At 41.8% G+C, this 22,002-nt stretch overlaps 2 protein-coding genes across 2 annotated transcripts in view; both read left to right on the top strand.

Moving 5' to 3' along the window:
- LOC118400489 (tetratricopeptide repeat protein 27-like) overlaps positions 1-13,022 on the top strand; it is a 30,852-nt gene extending 17,830 nt beyond the window's left edge. Inside the window, exons 5-8 of the mRNA XM_035797410.2 lie at positions 4,677-4,859; positions 9,609-9,720; positions 11,528-11,613; positions 11,836-13,022. Coding sequence (XP_035653303.1) covers positions 4,677-4,859; positions 9,609-9,720; positions 11,528-11,613; positions 11,836-11,940 — 486 coding nt within the window. The 3' untranslated portion in view covers positions 11,941-13,022. The remainder of the gene's footprint in view (positions 1-4,676; positions 4,860-9,608; positions 9,721-11,527; positions 11,614-11,835) is intronic.
- Positions 13,023-14,974: 1,952 nt separating this feature from the next.
- Positions 14,975-22,002, top strand: part of LOC118361335 (latent-transforming growth factor beta-binding protein 1-like) — a 139,753-nt gene continuing 132,725 nt past the window's right edge. The window contains exons 1-2 of the mRNA XM_052476912.1: positions 14,975-15,688; positions 17,053-17,123. Of these exons, the coding sequence (XP_052332872.1) occupies positions 15,336-15,688; positions 17,053-17,123 (424 nt within the window). The 5' untranslated portion in view covers positions 14,975-15,335. The remainder of the gene's footprint in view (positions 15,689-17,052; positions 17,124-22,002) is intronic.

Raw genomic sequence — 22,002 nt, 5'->3', positions numbered from 1 at the left:
GGAAATGTGAAACTGAGTTTAAATGTATTTGGCTAAATTGCATGTACACTTCTGACTTAAGCTGTGTATATATATATGTATATATATATATATATATATATATATATGTATGTATGTATATGTATATCTATATATATATATATGTATGTATGTATGTATGTATGTATGTGTATATCTATATATATATATATATATATATATATGTATATCTCAGCAGAAAAATAAATGTCCCTTTTTCAGGACCCCCCCCATAATCTTTGCCTTGGGAGCAACAAAAGAAACGGCCCTTTTTCAGGACCCTGTCTTTCAAAGATGATTCGTAAAAATCAAATAACTTCATAACTTCATTGCAAAGGGTTTAAACACTGTTTCCTGTGCTTGTTCAATGAACCATAAACAATTAATGAACATGCAGGACGGTCTGAGGGACGGTCGTTAAGGTCACAGTTATGAAAACTTAGGACACTAAAGAGGCCTTTCTACTGACTCTGAAAAACGCCAAAAGGAAGATGCCCAGGGTCCCTGCTCATCTGCGTGAATGTGCCTTAGACATGCTTCAAGGAGGCATGAGGACTGCAGATGTGGCCAGGGCACTAAATTGCAATGTCCGTACTGTGAGACACCAAAGCCAGCGCTACAGGGAGACGGGACAGACAGCTGATCGTCCCTCGCAGGGGCAGACCACATGTAACAACACCTGTGCAAGATCGGTACATCCAAACATCACACCTGCAGGACAGGTACAGGATGGCAACAACAACTGGCCGAGGTACACAATCCCTCCATCAGTGCTCAGACTGTCTGAGAGGTTGGACTGAGGGCTTGTAGGCCTATTGTCTGGTGAGGACCTGCCTTACATCACCGGCAACAATGGGGCACAAACCCACCGTCGCTGGACCAGACAGGACTGGCAAAAAGTGCTCTTCAGTGACGAGTCGCGATTTTGTCTCGCCAGGGGTGATGGTCGGATTTGCGTTTATTGACGACGGTTTGAGCATTACACCGAGGCCTGTACTCTGGAGCGGGATCGATTTGAAGGTGGAGGGTCCATCATGGTCGGGTCCGATGTGTCACAGCATAATTGGACTGAGATTATTGTCATTGCAGACAATCTCAACACTGTGCGTTACAGGGAAGACATCCTCCTCCTTCATGTGGTACCCTTCCTGCAAGCTCATCCTGACATGACCCTCCAGCATGACAATGCCACCAGCCATACTGCTCGTTCTGTGCTTGATTCCCTGCAAGACCGGTATGTGAGTTGCCAGCGAAGAGCCTAGATCTCAATACCATTGAGCACGTCTGGGACCTGTTGGATCGGAGGGTGAGGGCTATAGGGCCATTCTCCCAAGAAATGTCTGGGAACTTGCATGTGCCTTGGTGGAAGAGTGGGGTACCATCTCACAGCAATAACTGGCGAATCTGGTGCAGTCCATGAGGAGGAGATGCACTGCAGTACTTAATGCAGCCGGTGGCCACACCAGATACTGCCTGTTACTTTTGATTTTGACCCCTCCTTTGTTCAGGGACACATATTTATTATTTTTATGTGTATATATACTCACACACTACCGTTCAAAAGTTTGGGGTCACTTAGAAATGTCCTCATCTTTGATCATGAAACACATTTTTGTCCATTAATATAACATCAAATTGATCAGAAATACAGTCTAGACATGGTTAATGTTGTAATTGACTATTGTAGCTGGAAACGGCAGATTTATTTTTTAAATTGATTATCTACATAGGCGTACAGAGGTCCATTATCAGCAATCATCACTCCTGTGTTCCAATGGCACGTTGTGTAAGCTAATCCAAGTTCATCATTTTAATTGATCATTAGAAAACCCTTTTGCAATTATGTTAGCAAAGCTTTAAACTGTTGTTCTCATTAAAGAAGCAATAAAACTGGCCGCCTTTTGACTAGTTGAGTGTCTGGAGCATCAGCATTTGGGTTCGATTACAGGGTCAATATGGCCAGAAACAAATAACTTTCTTCTGAAACTCGTCAGTCTATAATTGTTCTGAGAAATTAAGGCTATTACATGCGAGGAATTGCCAAGTAACTGAAGATCCCGTACAACGCTGTATACTACTCCCTTCCCAGAACAGCACAAACTGGCTTTAACTATAATAGAAAGGGGAGTGGGAGGCCCAGGTGCTGAGCAAGAGGACAAGTACATTAGTGTCTAGTTTGAGAAACAGACCCGTCACAAGTCCTCAACTGGCAGCTTCATTAAATAGTACCTGCAAAACACCAGTCTCAACGTCAACAATGAAGAGTCTACTCCGGGATGCTGGCCTTCTTTAAACTTTAGACAAGAGGTCATGGGTGGGCCTGGCCCACCAATGGTTGCACTCCTGCCAGTCATGTGAAATTCATAGCTTAGGGCCTAATTTATTTATTTCAATTGACTGATTTAAAAAAAATATATATATATATATATATATATATATATATATATATATATATACAGTGCCTTGCGAACGTATTCAGCCCCCTTGAACTTTGTGACCTTTTGCCACATTTCAGGCTTCAAACATAAAGATATAAAACTGTATTTTTTTTGTGAAGAATCAACAACAAGTGGGACACAATCATGAAGTGGAAAGACATTTATTGGATATTTCAAACTTTTTTAACAAATCAAAAACTGAAAAATTGGGCGTGCAAAATTATTCAGCCCCCTTAAGTTAAGTTTGCTGCGATTACAGCTGTATGTCACTTGGGGTATGTCTATCAGTTTTGCACATCGAGAGACTGAAAATTTTTCCCATTCCTCCTTGCAAAACAGCTCGAGCTCAGTGAGGTTGGATGGAGAGCATTTGTGAACAGCAGTTTTCAGTTCTTTCCACAGATTCTCGATTGGATTCAGGTCTGGACTTTGACTTGGCCATTCTAACACCTGGATATGTTTATTTTTGAACCATTCCATTGTAGATTTTGCTTTATGTTTTGGATCATTGTCTTGTCTTCCCTGTCCCTGCTGAAGAAAAGCAGGCCCAAACCATGATGCTGCCACCACCATGTTTGACAGTGGGGATGGTGTGTTCAGGGTGATGAGCTGTGTTGCTTTTACGCCAAACATAACATTTTGCATTGTTGCCAAAAAGTTCCATTTTGGTTTCATCTGACCAGAGCACCTTCTTCCTTCTTCCACATGTTTGGTGTGTCTCCCAGGTGGCTTGTGGAAAACTTTAAACAACACTTTTTATGGATATCTTTAAAAAATGGCTTTCTTCTTGCCACTTCCATAAAGACCAGATTTGTGCAATATACGACTGATTGTTGTCCTATGGACAGAGTCTCCCACCTCAGCTGTAGATCTCTGCAGTTCATCCAGAGTGATCATGGGCCTCTTGGCTGCATCTCTGATCAGTCTTCTCCTTGTATGAGCTGAAAGTTTAGAGGGACGGCCAGGTCTTGGTAGATTTGCAGTGGTCTTATACTCCTTCCATTTCAATATTATCGCTTGCACAGTGCTCCTTGGGATGTTTAAAGCTTGGGAAATCTTTTTGTATCCAAATCCGGCTTTAAACTTCTTCACAACAGTATCTCGGACCTGCCTGGTGTGTTCCTTGTTCTTCATGATGCTCTCTGCGCTTTTAACGGACCTCTGAGACTATCACAGTGCAGGTGCATTTATACGGAGACTTGATTACACACAGGTGGATTGTATTTATTATCATTAGTCATTTAGGTCAACATTGGATCATTCAGAGATCCTCACTGAACTTCTGGAGAGAGTTTGCTGCACTGAAAGTAAAGGGGCTGAATAATTTTGCACGCCCAATTTTTCCGTTTTCGATTTGTTAAAAAAGTTTGAAATATCCAATAAATATCGTTCCACTTCATGATTGTGTCCCACTTGTTGTTGATTCTTCACAAAAAAATACAGTTTTATATCTTTATGTTTGAAGCCTGAAATGTGGCAAAAGGTCGCAAAGTTCAAGGGGGGCGAATACTTTCGCAAGGCACTGTATATATATGACCTGTAACTCAGTAACATCTTTGAAATTGTTCCATATTGCATTTATATTTTATATTTATATTTTTGTTCAGTATAGCTATGACTATTACATGCCTGAGTGTGTTGCTTTCTAACTTAATTATTTGTTTTCAGTGTGCTGATGATGAAATAATTTTATTATTCATATGGGAAAGTATTTAATTCAAATATGTAAAAGAGGGTGAGGTCATATTTTCAAATCTGGCATTGCTCTGCCCTGTCACTTTTTAATTGTACTGCATGATGATCGTGACTATGCATACATTTCCATTGAGACAATGGAAAACAAGCCAGACAAATCCTGTGCGGTGTTGATATTCCAGTCTCAGTCCCTATCGTATTGCATTTGAGTGGGTGTGACGTGAAATTGAAACCAAGTGCGGAAAGCGTCGGTGTGAAATACTCTCCTGCTCAGATGGCAGTCACCAAACTAGAAACAGAGGATGACGCAGCCACGAGACATTGAGGAAACCCAACTGGCCTATGTTGAGAGAGGACATATGTAATTCAAGCCAGTGTGGTCAGGTTCACACACCAAACCACCCACCACTTTCTCTTCGATTTCGACAAAAGTAGTCACTCCACCCTTTCTGACTCCTCTCTCACTTCAAAAGAAAGTAGCGCTCCATTCACATTCCCACTCGTCCCTGTTCTCTTGTGTTCCAGATTCAAGAGATCCTGGTGCAGGCGGTGGTGGAGGACATGATGGATAACCATGGCGACCAGGCCTCGTCCCTACGGGCCAAGATCCAGGAGCTCCTGGATCGCGCACGTCCCGCCATAGCACCGACGCTGAGATCTGCCGTCACTACGCCGTGCTGGTTGGAGACGGACAGAGCACCAGGCCTGGTGAAGAGTTAGTAGGCCCCCTTAACATTCCCCTAACATCCCTTGACATTTAGCTGTGCAAACACCACACATGAAATATACTTACTGTATGTGCTCTGAGGAGACGGGGGGAAAGTAATTATTGTAATGGACTTTGCGCCTGTTAATAAGCTATTCATAGGCTCATTAGTAACTGATAGGCATTGGTAACTAATGGTGTTGCACTTAGCCACACGGTGATAGATGGCTCCTATTTGTCCGACTCAGTGGGCTGATGAGTTTTTTTTTTCCTTCGTACAAAGGCCACATGTAGAAGTTGGTCAAATTGAGAGAAAAAAGCTATTAAAGTGTGACTTTGTCCTCGTGTTTATTGGCCAGTTGTAGTGTTTTGTTCACACACTAGGTTGTTTTTCTATGTTAGTTTAAGTTTGCTGAAACTGTCTGCTGCTAGGAAGACATAGCAGTCTGAGACTTTTTTTCATCACAGACAAGCGATTTCCCAAGTTACCGCAGTAAAGGATTGTGCTTGATTGAGCATTCACTTTTTGCTGTTTCTTGTCATTACGATACTTATACTTTAATTGTTCTCTTAGATGTATTTGTGTGCTTCTACATTTCTACTTAGGAGCACATCGTGTCAGCATAGGGCAGGGCCTAAAATTAACTTTTTTGTATACCATTCTCTGGTAGGTGGATAAAAAAAATCTACCAGCCACTCCAATTATTTTTATTACTAAATAAAACACAAGAAAATGCATGAGCATGCTTCGTAATGTTACGAAAACAAGAAATGTATTACTGGTAAGAAGTAATGTTGTATAATCCTCTATTTAATGTAATATTCTGTGATCTGAGTCAAATAAATACAAAATAAAAAATGCTGCCCCCTTACCCTGGTAACAGTGCCACTCCAGTTGTCATGTGTGCCTGTGAGAATCTCACTAGTAAAGACCGAAGATGTCTCTTTTTGCTAGCAGTGGAAGCAAACTCACACATTGAAAAGCAACCTAGCTTGTGAGCAAAACAGTGTAACTAGCCAAGAAACACGAGGACAAAGTCTCACTTTAGTAGACTTTAGAATTAATTAGACCAACATTTATACCTGTGCTCATTGCTTCTAAAAATGAATCTTTCAGCACATCCCTCAGTGCTCACAGCCACCCCAGACAGGCAGTATGGCTGTGGAAGGTGGGATAAATTAACGTTAGGATTCAGATTTCTTTGTGCATTACCAAAAATTAAGCAAAAGGGCAGAAATACTTTGAAAACAGCTACTGCAGCATTTATTTAGCTATAAATCACAACTTGCACTTGTGCCCATACTTGACTATTTTTATGAAATGCTCACACTGTATAGCCCTGAGTGTGACCACCTGCCAACGTGGCTGGTGAATTGGACGTGCTTAGGGAGTGAACGTTATTTATAGTACAGACCTCTGAAATGAAAATGGATGGTCCTCCCTTAAGCAAAATATATTTTACCTAAACCCTCTCTGAACTCTTGAAAAAAAAAAAATGAAAAAAAAAAAGACCCTTCCCTTCCCTATAATCATTTAAACAAGTGGATAGCAGAGAATATGTCTCCCGTTTACCCTCGCTTATTGGACAGACTTAGATATGCAGTTTTAGAAACTGTTCTTCATCTTGTAAGCGTTACATGGCAATGCAGGAAATATTATTGAGTACGGACGGGGCTGCGGGCCAGTAGGTTGTGGGTTCGCAGACCACCGCGGACAAGAGTAGGGGTGGAAAGATCTACTTAATAGTAAAAGCATTGCATGCATCTGTCATCGTATTTACAGGTCAGCAAAGAAAATAGCCTTTTAATACAAATTTCATGCAATTCTTTGCCATTTTACATATTAGCGGAATCTTTTTTAACACCGCACAAATTACCGAAGTGTACCGGCTCAGAATGGACACAGAGAGAGGTGTATGTGTTCATCTTATCATATTTCTCCAATGCCAAATCCTTGTGTCTTGTTCTCAAATAATTGCATCTGAGACATCATCAGAGCATGGTACTTAGAAAAGTTAGGCCTACCTTTCCACCCCAGACAGTTGGCCTACCGATGCAGAAAAATGTAAGCTATCCCACTGTAAGTTATCCCACTGTTCCCCGGGCGCCGAAGACGTGGATGTCGATTTAAGGTAGCCTCCCGCACCTCTCTGATTCAGAGGGGATGGGTTAAATGCAGAATACACATTTCTGTTGAAGGCATTTGTACAACTGACCTAGGTATCCCTCTTTCCCCAAAGTCTATTTTTTATCTCCTCGAAACTCAACAATGGTACAGTATCCCCATAATGTCTTTCCCGGGTATGTTACAGCTTGTTTGTAACATAAAGCATCAAAAACAGCGCTTTGGACCGGGATGCTTTATATAATCGAATCCGTTTTATTTTCTTATTCTTAAGCTAGCTGGCTGTGCTTTTTTGCCATTTTCTTTAATTAAAGGTGGCATAAACCCTCAATTCGTGTCTTGGTTTTAACTTAGCCTATCTCCGTGTCAGTGGAGGCCTGTTATTTAAAGAGTTCATGGTGAGTGGAGGAATTGACTGACAAATCTATGGATATAGCAGCCTATAGCCTAATTTAATCTGTCAAACATATAGGCCTACCTTTTATTTCTTAAATAGGAAGAAATAGGCTCCAACACAAAGCCCTCTTGTTGGTAAAGTCTAATTCAAATGAAGACGATTATCATTAAGTTCCCTTAGTCGACCAGTAAATTTCAAACTTATATTCAAAGACCAATGAGATTTTCAAATTCCTCGCAAAGAAGGGCATCTATTGGTAGAAGGGTAAAAAAAAAATGTTTTAATAACATTGAATGTCCCTTTGAGAATTATGAAGTTATTAATTACACTTCCTATGGTGTGTCAATACACCCAGTCACAAAGATACAGGCGTCCTTCCTAACTCAGTTGCCAGAGAGGACATAAGCCGCTCAGGGATTTCACCATGAGGCCAATGGGGACTTCAAAACAGTTAGAGGTTAATGGCCGTGATAGGAGAACACTGAGGATGGATCAACAACATTGTCGTTACTCCACAATACTAAGCTAAATAGTAGAGTGAAAAGGACGCCTGTACAGAATTGTAAAACATCCAACGCATGCATCTTGTTTGCAATAAGGCACTAAAGTATAACTGCAAAAAATGTGGCAAAGAAATTAACTTTGCCTTCAATACGAAGCGTTATGTTTGGGGCAAATCCAACACATTACTGAGTACCACTATTCATATTTTTAAGCATGTTGTTGGCTGCATTACGTTATGGGTATGCTTGTCATCGGGAAAGACTAATGAGGGATTTTTTAGGATTAAAAGAAACTGAGCAAAATCCTAGAGGACAACCTGGTTGTCTGCTTTCCACCAGACACTGGGATAATAATTCAACTTTCAACAGGACAATAACCTAAAACACAAGGACATTGAATGTTCCTGAGTAGCCTAGTTACAGTTTTGACTTAAATAATCTTGAAAATCTATGGCAAGTCTTGAAAATGGCTGTCTAGAAATGATCAACAACCAACTTGACAGAGCATGAAGAACTTTTTAAAGAATAATGGGCAAATATTATACCATCCAGGTGTGCAAAGCTCTTAGAGACTTACCCAGAAAGACTCACAGCTGTAATCGTTGCCAAAGGTGATTCTAACATGTATTGTATTTTGAATACTTATATAAATGATATATTTCTGTATTTCATTTTCAATACATTTCTAAAAACATGTTTTCACTTTGTCGTTTATGGGGTATTGCGTGTTGATGGGTGAGAAGGGGGGGGGGGGAAGCTAGGCTGTAACAAAAAAATGTGGAATAAGTTGAGGGTATGAATACTTTCTGAAGGTACTGTATGGCCTAATAAGCAACACATTCTAAAACACTGAGAAATATTAAAGTTTCATCAATTACAAATGACATTACCCTCCCCTGGACTCATTTTAAAAAATAGTAAACCTTCCCCTTGACTGAAATTTAATATAAAAATCTACCCGCATTTGGCAGGTGGTGGGTGTTAATTTTAGGCACTGTTAGTCCTGAGTTATTATAATAAATAAGCCATATTATCAGCCTTTTGTGGCATGGTAAGCACTTTGTTGATTCTTGATGTTCAGTGTAGAAATGTTTATCTGTTTTTACTATTGTATCTTAATTATGTATTTTAACTTTGGTTAAAAGACGCAGGTCACAAAAAAGTAATGAAATTAAGCAATAAACCTAATTTACTTCTTACTAGTAATACATTTCTTGTATTAGAACAATCGAAAGCGTGCTCATCCCTTCTTTTTTTTTTATCATTAAAAAAAATTATAATTATAATAATGACACCAAAAAAATATTTTGGCTGGTAAAAAATCTGAGTGGCTGGTTGATTTAGATTTTTTAACTCTACCTGCCACAGTGGCTGGTGGATCAAAAATGTTATTTTCCACCCTGATCATATCCTTAGTGTGAGTTGTGACCCTTAGCACTGGCATGTTATTTGTCATTCCATTCATCTTTCCACTGCCATTTCCCCCCTCCCATAGGCCAGTCATGCCACAGCGATGGCTTCTGTTAATTGTTTTATTCATTAAATGTGTTTACTTTGTATTCATTATAAACCAGATGGCTTGATGTTGCCAGCAGCTTGGTCAGGCTTTATGGTATGTGACAATATTTGATAAAAAAAAAACAAGAATAGGTGGCCACAACATTCTATGTGTTGGAGGGATAATTGTTTTAATGCATTTTCTTGTGTGTGTCTGTTTGCTTGGCAGGCGTTGCATTTCCTGTCCAAGGCCCATCACTGTGAGGTGCAGGCCAGAGGCTGGGAGAAAAAGTCTGGGACCTTCAAGGAGGTTATAAAGAGAGCCATAGATCTGGCCAACGGTGAGTGTCGCACTCCCTGCCCCTATACATACACACACCTCATCCCCCCTACACACGTTTCTTCGACACACACGGAACACTCGTCATGCTTAATGTCAAGTCTCCTGCAGGTCTTTGCGTCAGGCTGCGCGGGGAGGAGATATGATCGATGGCAGCCACGAGAAGAGTAAAAAGAAGACAAACAAATCCGTCTTACCCCACTGCCCTCTGCGAAACGCAATCGCCATCCAAACAATTACTCTGCGAGTTAGTGTGGAGGCAAGGGGGTTGGGAGATGGGAGATGGAGACAGCAGGAAGGATGGAGGAGAGTGTCCTATAGAAGAACTTCAATAAAGTTGTTAATCTAAAAAATCCCCAGGTTTTTCATTACAGCCGGATGCTGTTTTGAATTAAACATCAGAGGGAGTCAGGGCACCGGGGCAACACGGGAGGAATAGCAATGTGGATTCTCCAACACATCTCTGGGGTTGATGCTGTCGCTAAGGCTCATCTTCACTCAGGTCACACACCTTGTCCCTCACACACACGTACTTTACACCCCACACATATACTTCATTCCTCACACACACTATTACACACACACACACACAGGTTCTGGTGTGAATCGCAAAACCCTCCAATATGCTGCCCCTGTGTCCTTCAGAAAAGCACAAAGCTTTATAAAGAGATGCCGGTTGTGGTAGAGTGCTCCCTCTACCACAACCTCCTCACTCAACTCTGCTTTGTAACCTCTATGATGGGCCTGGACACTTCATCCACAGAGCTGAGAGGGAAGCGAAAAAATAAAGTGATGAGATCGAGGAGGAGGGTAGAGCAGAAGAGGTCCTCATCCATAAATCATGCTGTTTTGACCTGTCGCGGCTGAAGAAGACCATACAGGGAAAAGGTGTAGCTCAGATAGTAGAAGAGACCGCCGCTTGTTTTCCCTTTCCTCGTGTGCAAGAAGAAGATGAAAGGAGTTGGGTAAACACCAGGACAAAAGACTGCGGCGATGGGGAAATAGCCTATCACTGGGCTCAGGGACATGGCTTTGTGTTGGTATGTTTTTCAAAGCGGCACAGAATGACAGGTTCTCCCGAGCTTTATTCATCAGTTTGTGTGGATCATAGCTACCATAGATAAGGTGTTTGTCGAAATTGGTCCACCTCTACAAAGGAAATGAATGGTGTTTCATCCCGCTGAATGAATATTCACTGTGATGTCCTCTGAAAAAAAGTAAGTAGAGGCGTTACAGAGAACATTTTGATCACGTTATCTCGGACAGTGATCACGGAAGTGATTTAAACAGGCATTGTGGAAAAAGGTCTTGGTCTAATGATTTATTTGCGAGCTGCCAGGCCTGTCACGGCGGGGGTGAACGGCGAAGTGTCTTTCGGCGTAACGAGATGAGACCCACTGAACGGAGTCACTGACTGCAGGCCTGAGAAGTCACCCTGCGGGAGGTGGAGTCCTCATTATCCAGTCCCAGGAGAAATGACTCCTCTCCTCAACTTCTCCGCACATGTGCAGTATAACCCACAGTCCTGTGTCTATATGGGACCTGTTAGTCATGCATAGGTCCATGGTGCCACAGTGTCTCACCAGGGCAGGCAGGGCCATGGCCCCTGGACCCTGAACCAGAAACCCCTGATCTCTCCCCTCCTGACCCCTCCATGGTACCCCACCCATGCATGATGGTTGGTTGTCTCTCCCTCTAGCAATCACTCATTTTAATACACAACTTACGTGCACTGTCTTTTAATCACAAATATTAATGTGCTAATAGGTATCTTTTGGTTTCTATTTCTCACATGTATGTGTTCACAGTGACCCTCGGCTGTAGTAAGAAGAAGAGTAACCCCCAGGAGTCATTGCAGATGTTGTTCTCCATTCATCTCGCCACCAAAGCGAAGGTACACTACAAAACACTTTGCTTTCATGCCAGCATCCCACCACATCACACAGATGTATTGGACTACACAGATGTATCGGACTACACAGATGTATCGGACTACACAGATGTATCGGACTGCTCACATCCAGTCATTACTACATCACTGAGCTCGCATTGTTTTTTTGAGATAATTTCTAACCAAATGTAGTAATTGTATTTCTTTTAAACCGTTTCTCCTCAGCCACTGCACGCAGATGTCGCAACTGGAGAGATCCATGGCGACCTGAGTGATGATGTCAAAGAGCTTGAGCAGCTTATCACGGAGCTGCGCAGAGAATCAGCATGAATGCCTCGCTATAGACACACCTCGAAGGACTCTAAAGACCTCCTACAGCAAACTTGTCCCAGAGCAGACATGGCTACAAGGGACGCTGTCAGGGGACCTGCACCCATCACCCTCTTCCTTGCCAAAGGGACTTTACATGCTTTTACAGTTCATGTGACTGTTAAAAAAAGGAATGACGTAACTGGATACATTTGTATGTACAAAGTGTAATTTTGTATAGTTCCCCCTTGAGGTATGTGCTATTTGTTGTGTAAAGCATGGTTGAGGAATTTCTAGCTCAATCATGTTATGAACTCTACGGAATCGAAAGAAATCACAAAATGTGTACAATCATACATTGTACAAAGATGAAGCTTTATGATCATAGAACCACGCTTGCCTTATTGTCAGTATGTTCTAGTCATAACCCACTCCCCCAGGCGCAGTGAGAGCTTTGCAGATGAGAAATGTAAGCATGTGGGCCAAATATAAGAGCGATGCAGACACACAACAGGAGAGTGTGGACACACACACTCATCACCGGGGAAGCAGCAGGCCATGAAAGTGTCATCTCGCCTCGCTCACACAGAACAGACACCATGGAAGAAGAACAGACGCTGCACAGCTAACTCATCATCATGCTCAGGGGCTACAGATAGAGATCTTACACTCTTCTCCTCTTGGGTTTTCTCTCCGAAAGGAAAATGACCTTGACATTGCCTTTGTTCTATCATACTTATTGTTTTATTGCTATCGTACAGGTTTTTACTTTGCCTATGCCTTTGTCAAGGACTGTCTCTGCCTTGCTTTGAAGTAGTCCCACAGTGTGGGTGACTGACAAAGGAGGAAATGACTTTTATACGAGTAGATATGTACATGTGTTATGTCACAGCTGTAGTCCTCTTTCATGAATGTTAGTTTTTTTTCCGATTTGGTGATCATTTCTGGATTGGGAAGGAAGTGTGCATCACCCTTAAGTATACTGTATGTATACCTTCCATCTTTTCCACAGTTTGTGATCACACAACTTGTTTGCATACCAAACCACTCGATCAGAACCAGATTTCTGGCCCAAAATGTCAGTAATTGAATAAATATGTGAAATAATGGTCATTACGAGTGTGTTGTCATTATTTACTATCCTACACCATTACATCATATATCCAGGAGACACAGGGACAATATAGTCATACATATTCATGACAAACATCATTACACTGATTTGCTGCCAGGACATATGTTTGGAGAGGCCTCCCTTTGAAGCAGGGGAACTAAAATGCTTGTTTAGCCTCCTGTTTCTTTTCAACATTCCTGGTGTTTCCCAGTGACAACCTGACAACATCCTCATAAAGTTCCAACAGCAGCTGAAGTTCGATGGTGAGGTCATTGCCAATGAGAAACAACAAAATGACATCACCTTTCATGTTATTCATTGAGTGGTATGAATCAACAGCAAGGAACTAATCATCACTATGAGCCGTTCTTGGTCAGGACAACCTAGGACGAGGACTTGATTACAAAAGGTTTATCGGAACCTTTTTCAGAAGAATAACATTCTTTATAGAAAATGTGAGACCTGAAAGCTCATTGGAACAAAGACCCCAACATTCACATTTTGCGTACAACTTGTGCATGTCTATGTTGGTACCTTCCTACAGTCTTACTATGACTTCAGTATTTTCCAGACGCATCTTACACATCCAGAGTGACTTAAATACAGTAAGTAGTGTATGAATATATTCATGTCTGACTCTTCCATCCTTGATCATCCTGGATGACTGTTTCCTGGTCAGATGTGATCTCCTGGCACATGAGGCTGACCCAGATGTAATCAGTGGCTGGAGGATTGCATTTCTGCCAAGATTTTTCAAAATGCATCATTGGTGATTACGCCCTGCCCTGTCTTTCACCACATATCTGTCCCCTTCTCAGATGATGGGCTCCACAGACACTGAGCTCTGGTTACCATCAACCCTTGTGTTTCAAATTCAGATAAACGTTTCACGACTGTCCCCCCTTTCCCTCGCATTCTGGAGGGAAGAGTCTCGTGGACTTTAAAAAAAAAAATCTATTAAGTGTATGACACCACTATCAAGTATCCACCCACTTAAAACTTCAATGGGGGACATAGAGTTTTTAAGAAAACAATTAGATACCACTCAGAGAGCCAACGTCAGACGTAATTCTACTCTGTATGTTTTCCAAAGCACACGCAATGACTTCATGGGGCTTATGTTGATCTGGGTGGAGGTCCTCAAAACCACTGTGTGCGCGCTATAGTACGTCTTTAATGAACTCACTCCTGTACTGGAATATCCCCTGCAGTCTTCAATGGAATAATGAGTCACTGCTGAACAATTTACCAAGGGGTCGCTGGTAATTCTGCAGTGTAGGAGGACAGTAACTAGGGATAAGCATCAAAAATTAGAACCGCAACAGGAATGGCCCGCTGCGCAACTGTGGTCAACTCGTGGGTTGTTGGATGAATAATGGTACGCACATGGCTTTATGAATTACTTGACTATGGTTTATGACGACTTTCGCATGTTAGTTCCTATCTGATTCATGCGGGAGTGTATGGAACCGAAGTAACAATGACATAGAGCACTTTGACAGCGTGTACTTCAAATAAATATTTGTCATTTATAAATACGAGTTAAGAAACTTTACACATTATTAGTATTCCAAAGTATTACACATTACACGTGGCTTATTGGTTGTTTATTATTTTATAACGTGTCATTCTTATAAGCGTGTATTTATACTCTTATCACTCATGAACTTGCTGGACAACAATGTGTATGTCTTCTGTCACTTTGATGAGCTCGCGCTCCTGCGGACAGCACAGTTTATGCATCTTCAGGAATAGATTTTCTTTAGGTCTTTGGCGACTTTATGAACACTACGCACTCCAAACATTTATTTTAGGGTTCAGCCCCACAAGTTTGTTCCAATAAGCGTCCCACTCCTGACGTCATGTCTGCCGGAGATTGGCTGTTCAGTTCTGACACTAACTCCTGCCCTTACACAGTGAAACTTTTTAAAAGAGTTTTCAATCGCATCTGCAGGGTAAAGTATTGCACAAACGTAGCCATAGCAGCCGTAACATCTGCTGCCCAGCTTCCCCCTACCCAGCGCAGAGATAAAGCAGTGCTTATTCCGTTTTAGACCCATATTCAGGTTTATACATGCCCTCTTTTATTTTTTACTTTTTAAAATTAAGCCTACGTTTTAGTTCTCGTCTTTAATTCGGGTTGAAAGGCGAACCATAGACAAATATACTCAGGGATATATAACTGTTTTACTTGCTATAAAGTTACAGAAGTTTTTATTTTCCAGATACGGACCTTCTTCAAGGAATTTATTATAAAGTTTCCAAAAAAAGTATATTGTCTTTACGCGGATACGGAGTGGATATGGCTTGGATCAGATGGGACCTATTCTTTTCTATAGGTTTATTCATTTCACCGGCATTTGTCTCCACGGATCAGAGTGGCTTTAGGAGATACTACGTGTTGCAGCCAGGACCGAGCGGGACGGACAGAGTACATGTGAGTTCCATCTCTTCGCGCTCCGGTGCCACTGGACAGCCCCATGCCTACAATGTGGAGCTCTCGGCCAGTTACAGTGGCCAGGTCCGAACCCGTAGGATGGGTAACCAAGCGAACCCGATCCCGCTTCGCCAGGACACACAGTTTACGCAGCATCAGCAAGTCATTCGGCGCACCAGCCACAACGTTCAACAGAGTCGCCAAATGAAAATGTCAGGGTAAGATAACCTGCGGATCTCTGAAAAATAGTTGATGTTACAGAACAGTGAATGGCTATTGGCTACGTATCCTCTTGGATGGCAAGGTGGTCTGTTATAAAATATATAATGTTGTTGGGTCAACTTACTATATAGTAGCCTACATACAGTATAGGCATGCCTGGCACCTGGTAAAGGAACGTGCTATAAGCCTGGCCTACAACATTCACTGTCATCCGCAACATGATCATACAGCATGGTCTTAGCGTTGTTAAATATACACTGAGTGGACAAATTAGGAACACCTTAGGAACACCTTTCTAATATTGAGTTGCACCCCCATTTGCTCTCAGAAGGGCTTCAATGCGTCAGGGCATGGATTCTACAAGGTGTCGAAAGTATTTCACAGTGATGCTGGCCCATGTTGACTCCAATGCTTCCCACAGTTTTGTCAAGTTGACTGGATGTCCTTTTGGTGTTGGACCATTCTTGATACACATGAGAACCTGTTGAGTATGGAAAAATCAGCTGCATTGCCGTTCTTAGCACACCCACACCAGTGTGCCTGGTACTTACTACCATACACCATTCAAAGGCACTTCAATATCTTGTCATGCTCAGTCACCCTCTGAAAGGCACACATACACCATTCATGTCTCAAGGTTTAAAAATCCTCCTTTAACCTGTGTCCTCCCCTTCATCTTCAATGATTGAAGTGGATTTAACAAGTGACATCAATATGGGATCATTGCTTTCACCTGGATTCATTCAATGTCATGAGCAGGTGTTCCTAATGTTTTGTGCACTCACTGTGCATTATGAAATAAATAGTCTGTAACTTACAGTACATTCTATATTCTATTTGATTCAGGTAGCTATTTGATCATATTTCTGACAAATTAAAACAACATACGATACTGTACTCATTTCAGACATTTAGCCCAATGAATGTAATGTGTCAATAATGAACTTTGTTAAAAAATTTCAAGTTGATACAAAATACATGTCTTAACATCCACTCAGTAGAGACAGAAACTAAAACAGCCAATTTAAAGTACTATCCTCAAAGGACACTAAATAATAAAACAAAATGGCCCATATCCTGTTGTGTTCAGGAGCATGACCTCAATGTGCAGGGTCCTAGTCGCAGCACTCTCAGATGTATGATTATTGGGGACATTCCCACACTCTCAGCAGGGGCCACCAGGCTAGGGGTGCCCAGCTTTACCTCCAATGAAAGGAGGCCCCTAATACCAGATCTGGCCCAGGCTTGGCGGGTGGGTCACTCGAACCACCTGTGTGTGAGTTTTAGCCAGTATGAGTTGGTCTTGTGTGTGTGTGACAGTGCTCTCTCTTTCGCTCTGTGTCTCTGGGTGTTATTGCAGGGTGAATGTCTGTGGAGGGCAGTGCTGTCATGGATGGAGTAAGGCCTCTGGATCGCAGCAGTGCACAAAGCGTGAGTATACACTACACTACATCACCACAGCCGAGCCACCACTGCCAAATCGTTGCAGTTGTTCAAAATGTTTTTCCAAATGATTGACAACAGTCTTGGATTCACTCTACGCTCTTAGAAGAAAAGGTACTATCTAGAACCTGAAAGGGTTCTTCGGCTGAACCCTTGTTGGTCCCAGGTAGATCCCTTTTTGCTTCTAAGTAGAACCATTTTGGGTTCCATGTTGAACCCTTTCCACAAGAGGCTTCTACATGGAACCCAAAATGTTTCTACCTGGAACCAAAAAGGGTTTTACTTGGAACCAAGAATAGACCTCCTATGAGGACAGCCGAGGGAACCCTATTGGAACCTTTTTTACTAAGAGTGTACTTGGCACCTCATAACTTCTTCCTTTGGAAAATGTACACAATCGTCTTCGCTTGTGTTGTTCATCAGACAGCACATGTGCCAGAACACCAGCATCATACCATGTATAATCCATCCAGAATACCCCCTCCCCTACTCTACTTGGAAACTCACCCCAGCATCATACCATGTATAATCCATCCAGAATACCCCCTCCCCTACTCTACTTGGAAACTCACCCCAGCATCATACCATGTATAATCCATCCAGAATACCCCCTCCCCTACTCTACTTGGAAACTCACCCCAGCATCATACCATGTATAATCCATATAGAATACCCCCTCCCCTACTCTACTTGGAAACTCACCCAAGCATACATACGTATATGTTTTCAAGGCGCCTTTAGCTGATTTGTAGCGCCAGATTGGAGAACAACACCTTTCTATGTTGCTCTTTATATGTAACTGGCATTGCTGGCAGTGGCTCTACCCACCTGGGAACAATGCCGGGACTGTCAATGTGTTATGGCCCGTGTTGCAGAGTCATGAGGACACTGTTATTGCATAGGACTGGGCGCGCAGGGCCGGCCAAAAGAGAAGCAGGTTTAGAGTGTATTATACCTCTTGGCTCGGCCCCACGAGTGGGATCTCTTTCTTATTCGACCGTAAGGCCTTGCCAGCTGGTTATATAAAAGACAGACGGCTTTCTTCTGCGACGAGTCTGGTGGACCTCCTGGGGAAACCAGGGTTACGTTTTAGTCTAGGACCCCTGGTTCATACGTTTAATAGGCCCATTGCGCCTGTTCTGCTCTACTCTGCTCTGCTCTACTCTGCTCTACTCTGTTCTGCTCTACTCTGCTCTGCTCTACTCTGTTCTGCTCTACTCTGCTCTACTCTGTTCTGCTCTACTCTGCTCTGCTCTACTCTGTTCTGCTCTACTCTGTTCTGCTCTACTCTGCTCTACTCTGTTCTGCTCTGCTCTGGTCTACTCTGCTCTGGTCTGCTCTGGTCTACTCTGCTCTGGTCTACTCTGTTCTGCTCTACTCTGCTCTGCTCTACTCTGTTCTGCTCTACTCTGCTCTGCTCTACTCTGTTCTGCTCTACTCTGTTCTGCTCTACTCTGTTCTGCTCTACTCTGTTCTGCTCTACTCTGTTCTGCTCTACTCTGTTCTGCTCTACTCTGCTCTGGTCTACTCTGTTCTGCTCTACTCTGTTCTGCTCTACTCTGTTCTGCTCTACTCTGCTCTGGTCTACTCACACTTAAGACTGGACTGCACTTAGTACAGGGACTCTTTGTCGCTGCCTTGGTGCCAGTGGTATGTGTGTAAGTCTGTGTTGGTGTTTGTTTGGGTGTATGTGTATATATGGTGCCTTCAGAAAGTATTCATATCCTACACTTTGTTGTGTTACAGCCTGAATTCAAAATGGATTCAATATTTATTTTTTCTTACTCATCTTACTTAATGGAGAAAGTGATTTTTTTTTTTTTTTGAAATGTATGCAAATATATTGGAAATTAAATACAGAAATATCTCATTTACATAAGTATTCACACCCCTGAGTCAATACCTTGTAGAGGCACCTTTGGCAGCGATTACTGCTGTGAGTCTTTCTGGGTAAGTCTCAGAGCTTTCCACACCTGGATTATGCAACATTTGCCCATTATTCTTTTCCAAAAATGTAGAGCTCTGTCAAATTGGTTGTTGATCATTGCTAGACAACCATTTTCAGGTCTTGCCATATATTTTCAACGAGATTTAAGTCTAAACTGTAACTTGGCCACTCAAGAACATTCACTGTCTTCTTGATTTGGCCTTGTGTTTTATGATATTGTTCTGCTGAAAGATGAATTCATCTCCCAGTGTCTGGTGGAAAACAGACTGAACCAGGTTTTCTTCTAGGATTTTGCCTGCGGTTAGTTCCTTTCTATTTCAATTTTATCCTGAAAAACTTTGCAGTCCGTAACAATTATAAACATACCCCTCTAAGTGACTGAGTGTATTGATACACCGTACAAAGTGTAATTAATAACTTCACCGTGCTCAAAGGGATATTCAATGTCTGCTTTTTTTTTACCCAATTACAAATAGGTGCCCTTCTTTGCGAGGCATTGGAAAACCTCCCTGTTCTTTGGGGTTGAATCTGTGTTTGAAATTCAATGTTCAACTGAGGGACCTTACAGATAATTGTATGTGTGGGGTACAGAAATTAGGTAGTTATTCGAAAATCATGTTAAACACGCTATTATTGCACACAGAGTGAGTCCATGCAACTTATTATGTGACTTGTTAAGCACATTTTTACTCCTGCCCTTATTTAGGCTTGCAATAACAAAGGGTTTGGACACTTATTGACTCAAGACATTTCAGCTTTTAACTTTTTATTAATTTGTAAAAAAAAATGTTTAAAAAAACTAATTCAACTTTGACATTACGGGCTATTGTGTGTAGTAGGCAAGTGAAAATACATCTAAATGTAATCTATTTTAAATTCAGGCTGTAGCACAACAACATGTGGGGAAAGTAAAGGTTGTGAATACTTCCTGAAGGCGCTGCATGAGTGTGTGTTTATCGTTCAGTGTTGAGTTGTTCATGCATCATTAACCGTGCAGCGCTGGCTCCTTGATAACATGCACAGATTTTTTGTGGGACCTTTTTTTTTTTTTTTTACTCATTGGAATTCCCACTACTCTTGTCCAGTGTCCAATATCGTAGCTTTTCTCATTGGCAGAGGTTAGGTGGAGAAGTGGGGGCAGGCATGCAATGCACCATGAGGGAATGCTCCTGTTTACATGGGCACGGGGAACGCTGTGCAAGGCCTCTGGAAAATAACCAACAGTGGACATTCCTTCAGTACCCATGGTTTGGATTGGTCTTTTTGATGTCAGGATCAGAGCCCAGTACTCCCTACTGTAGCCAGATGCTGGAACCAGGGGAGTGGACAGGATGGAGTAATGCTGCGTTTAGACCTCATACCAATCGGCATAGCGGGTCGAGAAAACAAGAAAGAGCGTGACGGCAAAAGCAAACCAGCACAACGGTATGCGTTGCTATGGTGATTTCCGTAAACGAACCGTGTAAATCAACATCCAGTAGAAAACAAGGCTTACTTGTTGAGAACAATGATATCCGGTTTGCCGTCTTACTTGTACCATCTAAACGCAACATAAAGATGACATTTTACAGAGAGTTTCAAGACTGCTTTAGAAAAACCTCCAAAGATCTTTGTGCCTCTAGATTTATTTTAGTGTACGGCTTCTCTTTCTGGAAAAATGTCTATGTTCTTGAAATCTTTTTATTTTCTAAACTCAACCTCAGATCATCCGGTGGTCAGCACTCATTTGATTATGATTTCCCACTGGCTGTGATATTAATATTTACAGTAGTACAACACAAGGACGCACTGTGAGAGGTTTTCTCTGTGATTACCATTAATCAATAGCATGAATTGCTTTAGACAACCCTACTAAATATGATGAAGAATGAAACTATGATTGATAAATTACTTTAACTGACCAACACATATACTTGGCTTCCCCCTTATTTCTTTATTTTTATTCTGCTTGTTTTTTCCTATATGAAAAAAATATGATAGTCAGTCACATGTTTTATGGATAGATTTCCATCTTCCTATATATCTTTTGCTCAATCGGTTTTTCAGGATCAGCTCTTTACTTTTATCCACCTACCTTGTCATGGGGGATGGACTATGTTGTAAATCCACCCGTTAAATGTTTAATGGCGTTTGATTTTCAGGACAACCCAGCCCCCCACCCACTACCCTCACTGAAAATGCCAACAAAAGGGTTTCTTAATAGAAATGTGTTTTGTTATTATATTATTATTGTTTGTTCTGGCAATGCCTTAGACATGGCTTGCTAGCACCCTGCATAAAGTGTTCTTTCAGGTTGTCAGTCACGCCATCAACCCCCAACCTCCCACCAAGGCAAGCTTTGAGATTTTCCAGATAGCAAGTAGAAGCTGTGAATATCTTACAACACTTCACCACTAGGATATTTAATCCAGGACACTGTCCATGCAAAGCCACACACAATACACACTCAAGACTTCATGTGCATTTAAGAGTGAGTGTAGCTCATTCTAACACGTTCCTTAAACAGTGACAGAGATGGAGAAAGCTAAAAACTTGGCCTATTTATTACATGGCAAATGGACCAAGCATGTTTAATCATAAAGCTGTTATTAGCATTCCTTATTAGATGACCTCATGTTGTAACCACAACAGTAATGTTGAAAATATGTTAGAAATGTTTTGTGCCTTAGAATATTATTATTATAATAGTTTTTGTCTCAATGGCATCCAGACAGTTCCAGTCATGTGATGCAGATACTAACAACTCCTCTCTGTCCTCTTAACGGACTGTAGTCTAATAGAGATTGAGCAAAACATCCCAAGGATTGATTCAGTCTAGTCCAGACGCAGAGCAGGTAGTCTAACAACATATGATTATTGAATTGCAGAGCAGAATAGCACGCTGTTGTCTTTTCTGCTAGGTTCAAGACTATCCGCAAG

This window comes from Oncorhynchus keta, chromosome 2 (genome assembly GCF_023373465.1).
Source record: "Oncorhynchus keta strain PuntledgeMale-10-30-2019 chromosome 2, Oket_V2, whole genome shotgun sequence".
In the NCBI taxonomy this organism is placed as follows: domain Eukaryota; kingdom Metazoa; phylum Chordata; class Actinopteri; order Salmoniformes; family Salmonidae; genus Oncorhynchus; species Oncorhynchus keta.
This window is presented reverse-complemented; position numbering and strand designations above follow the sequence as displayed.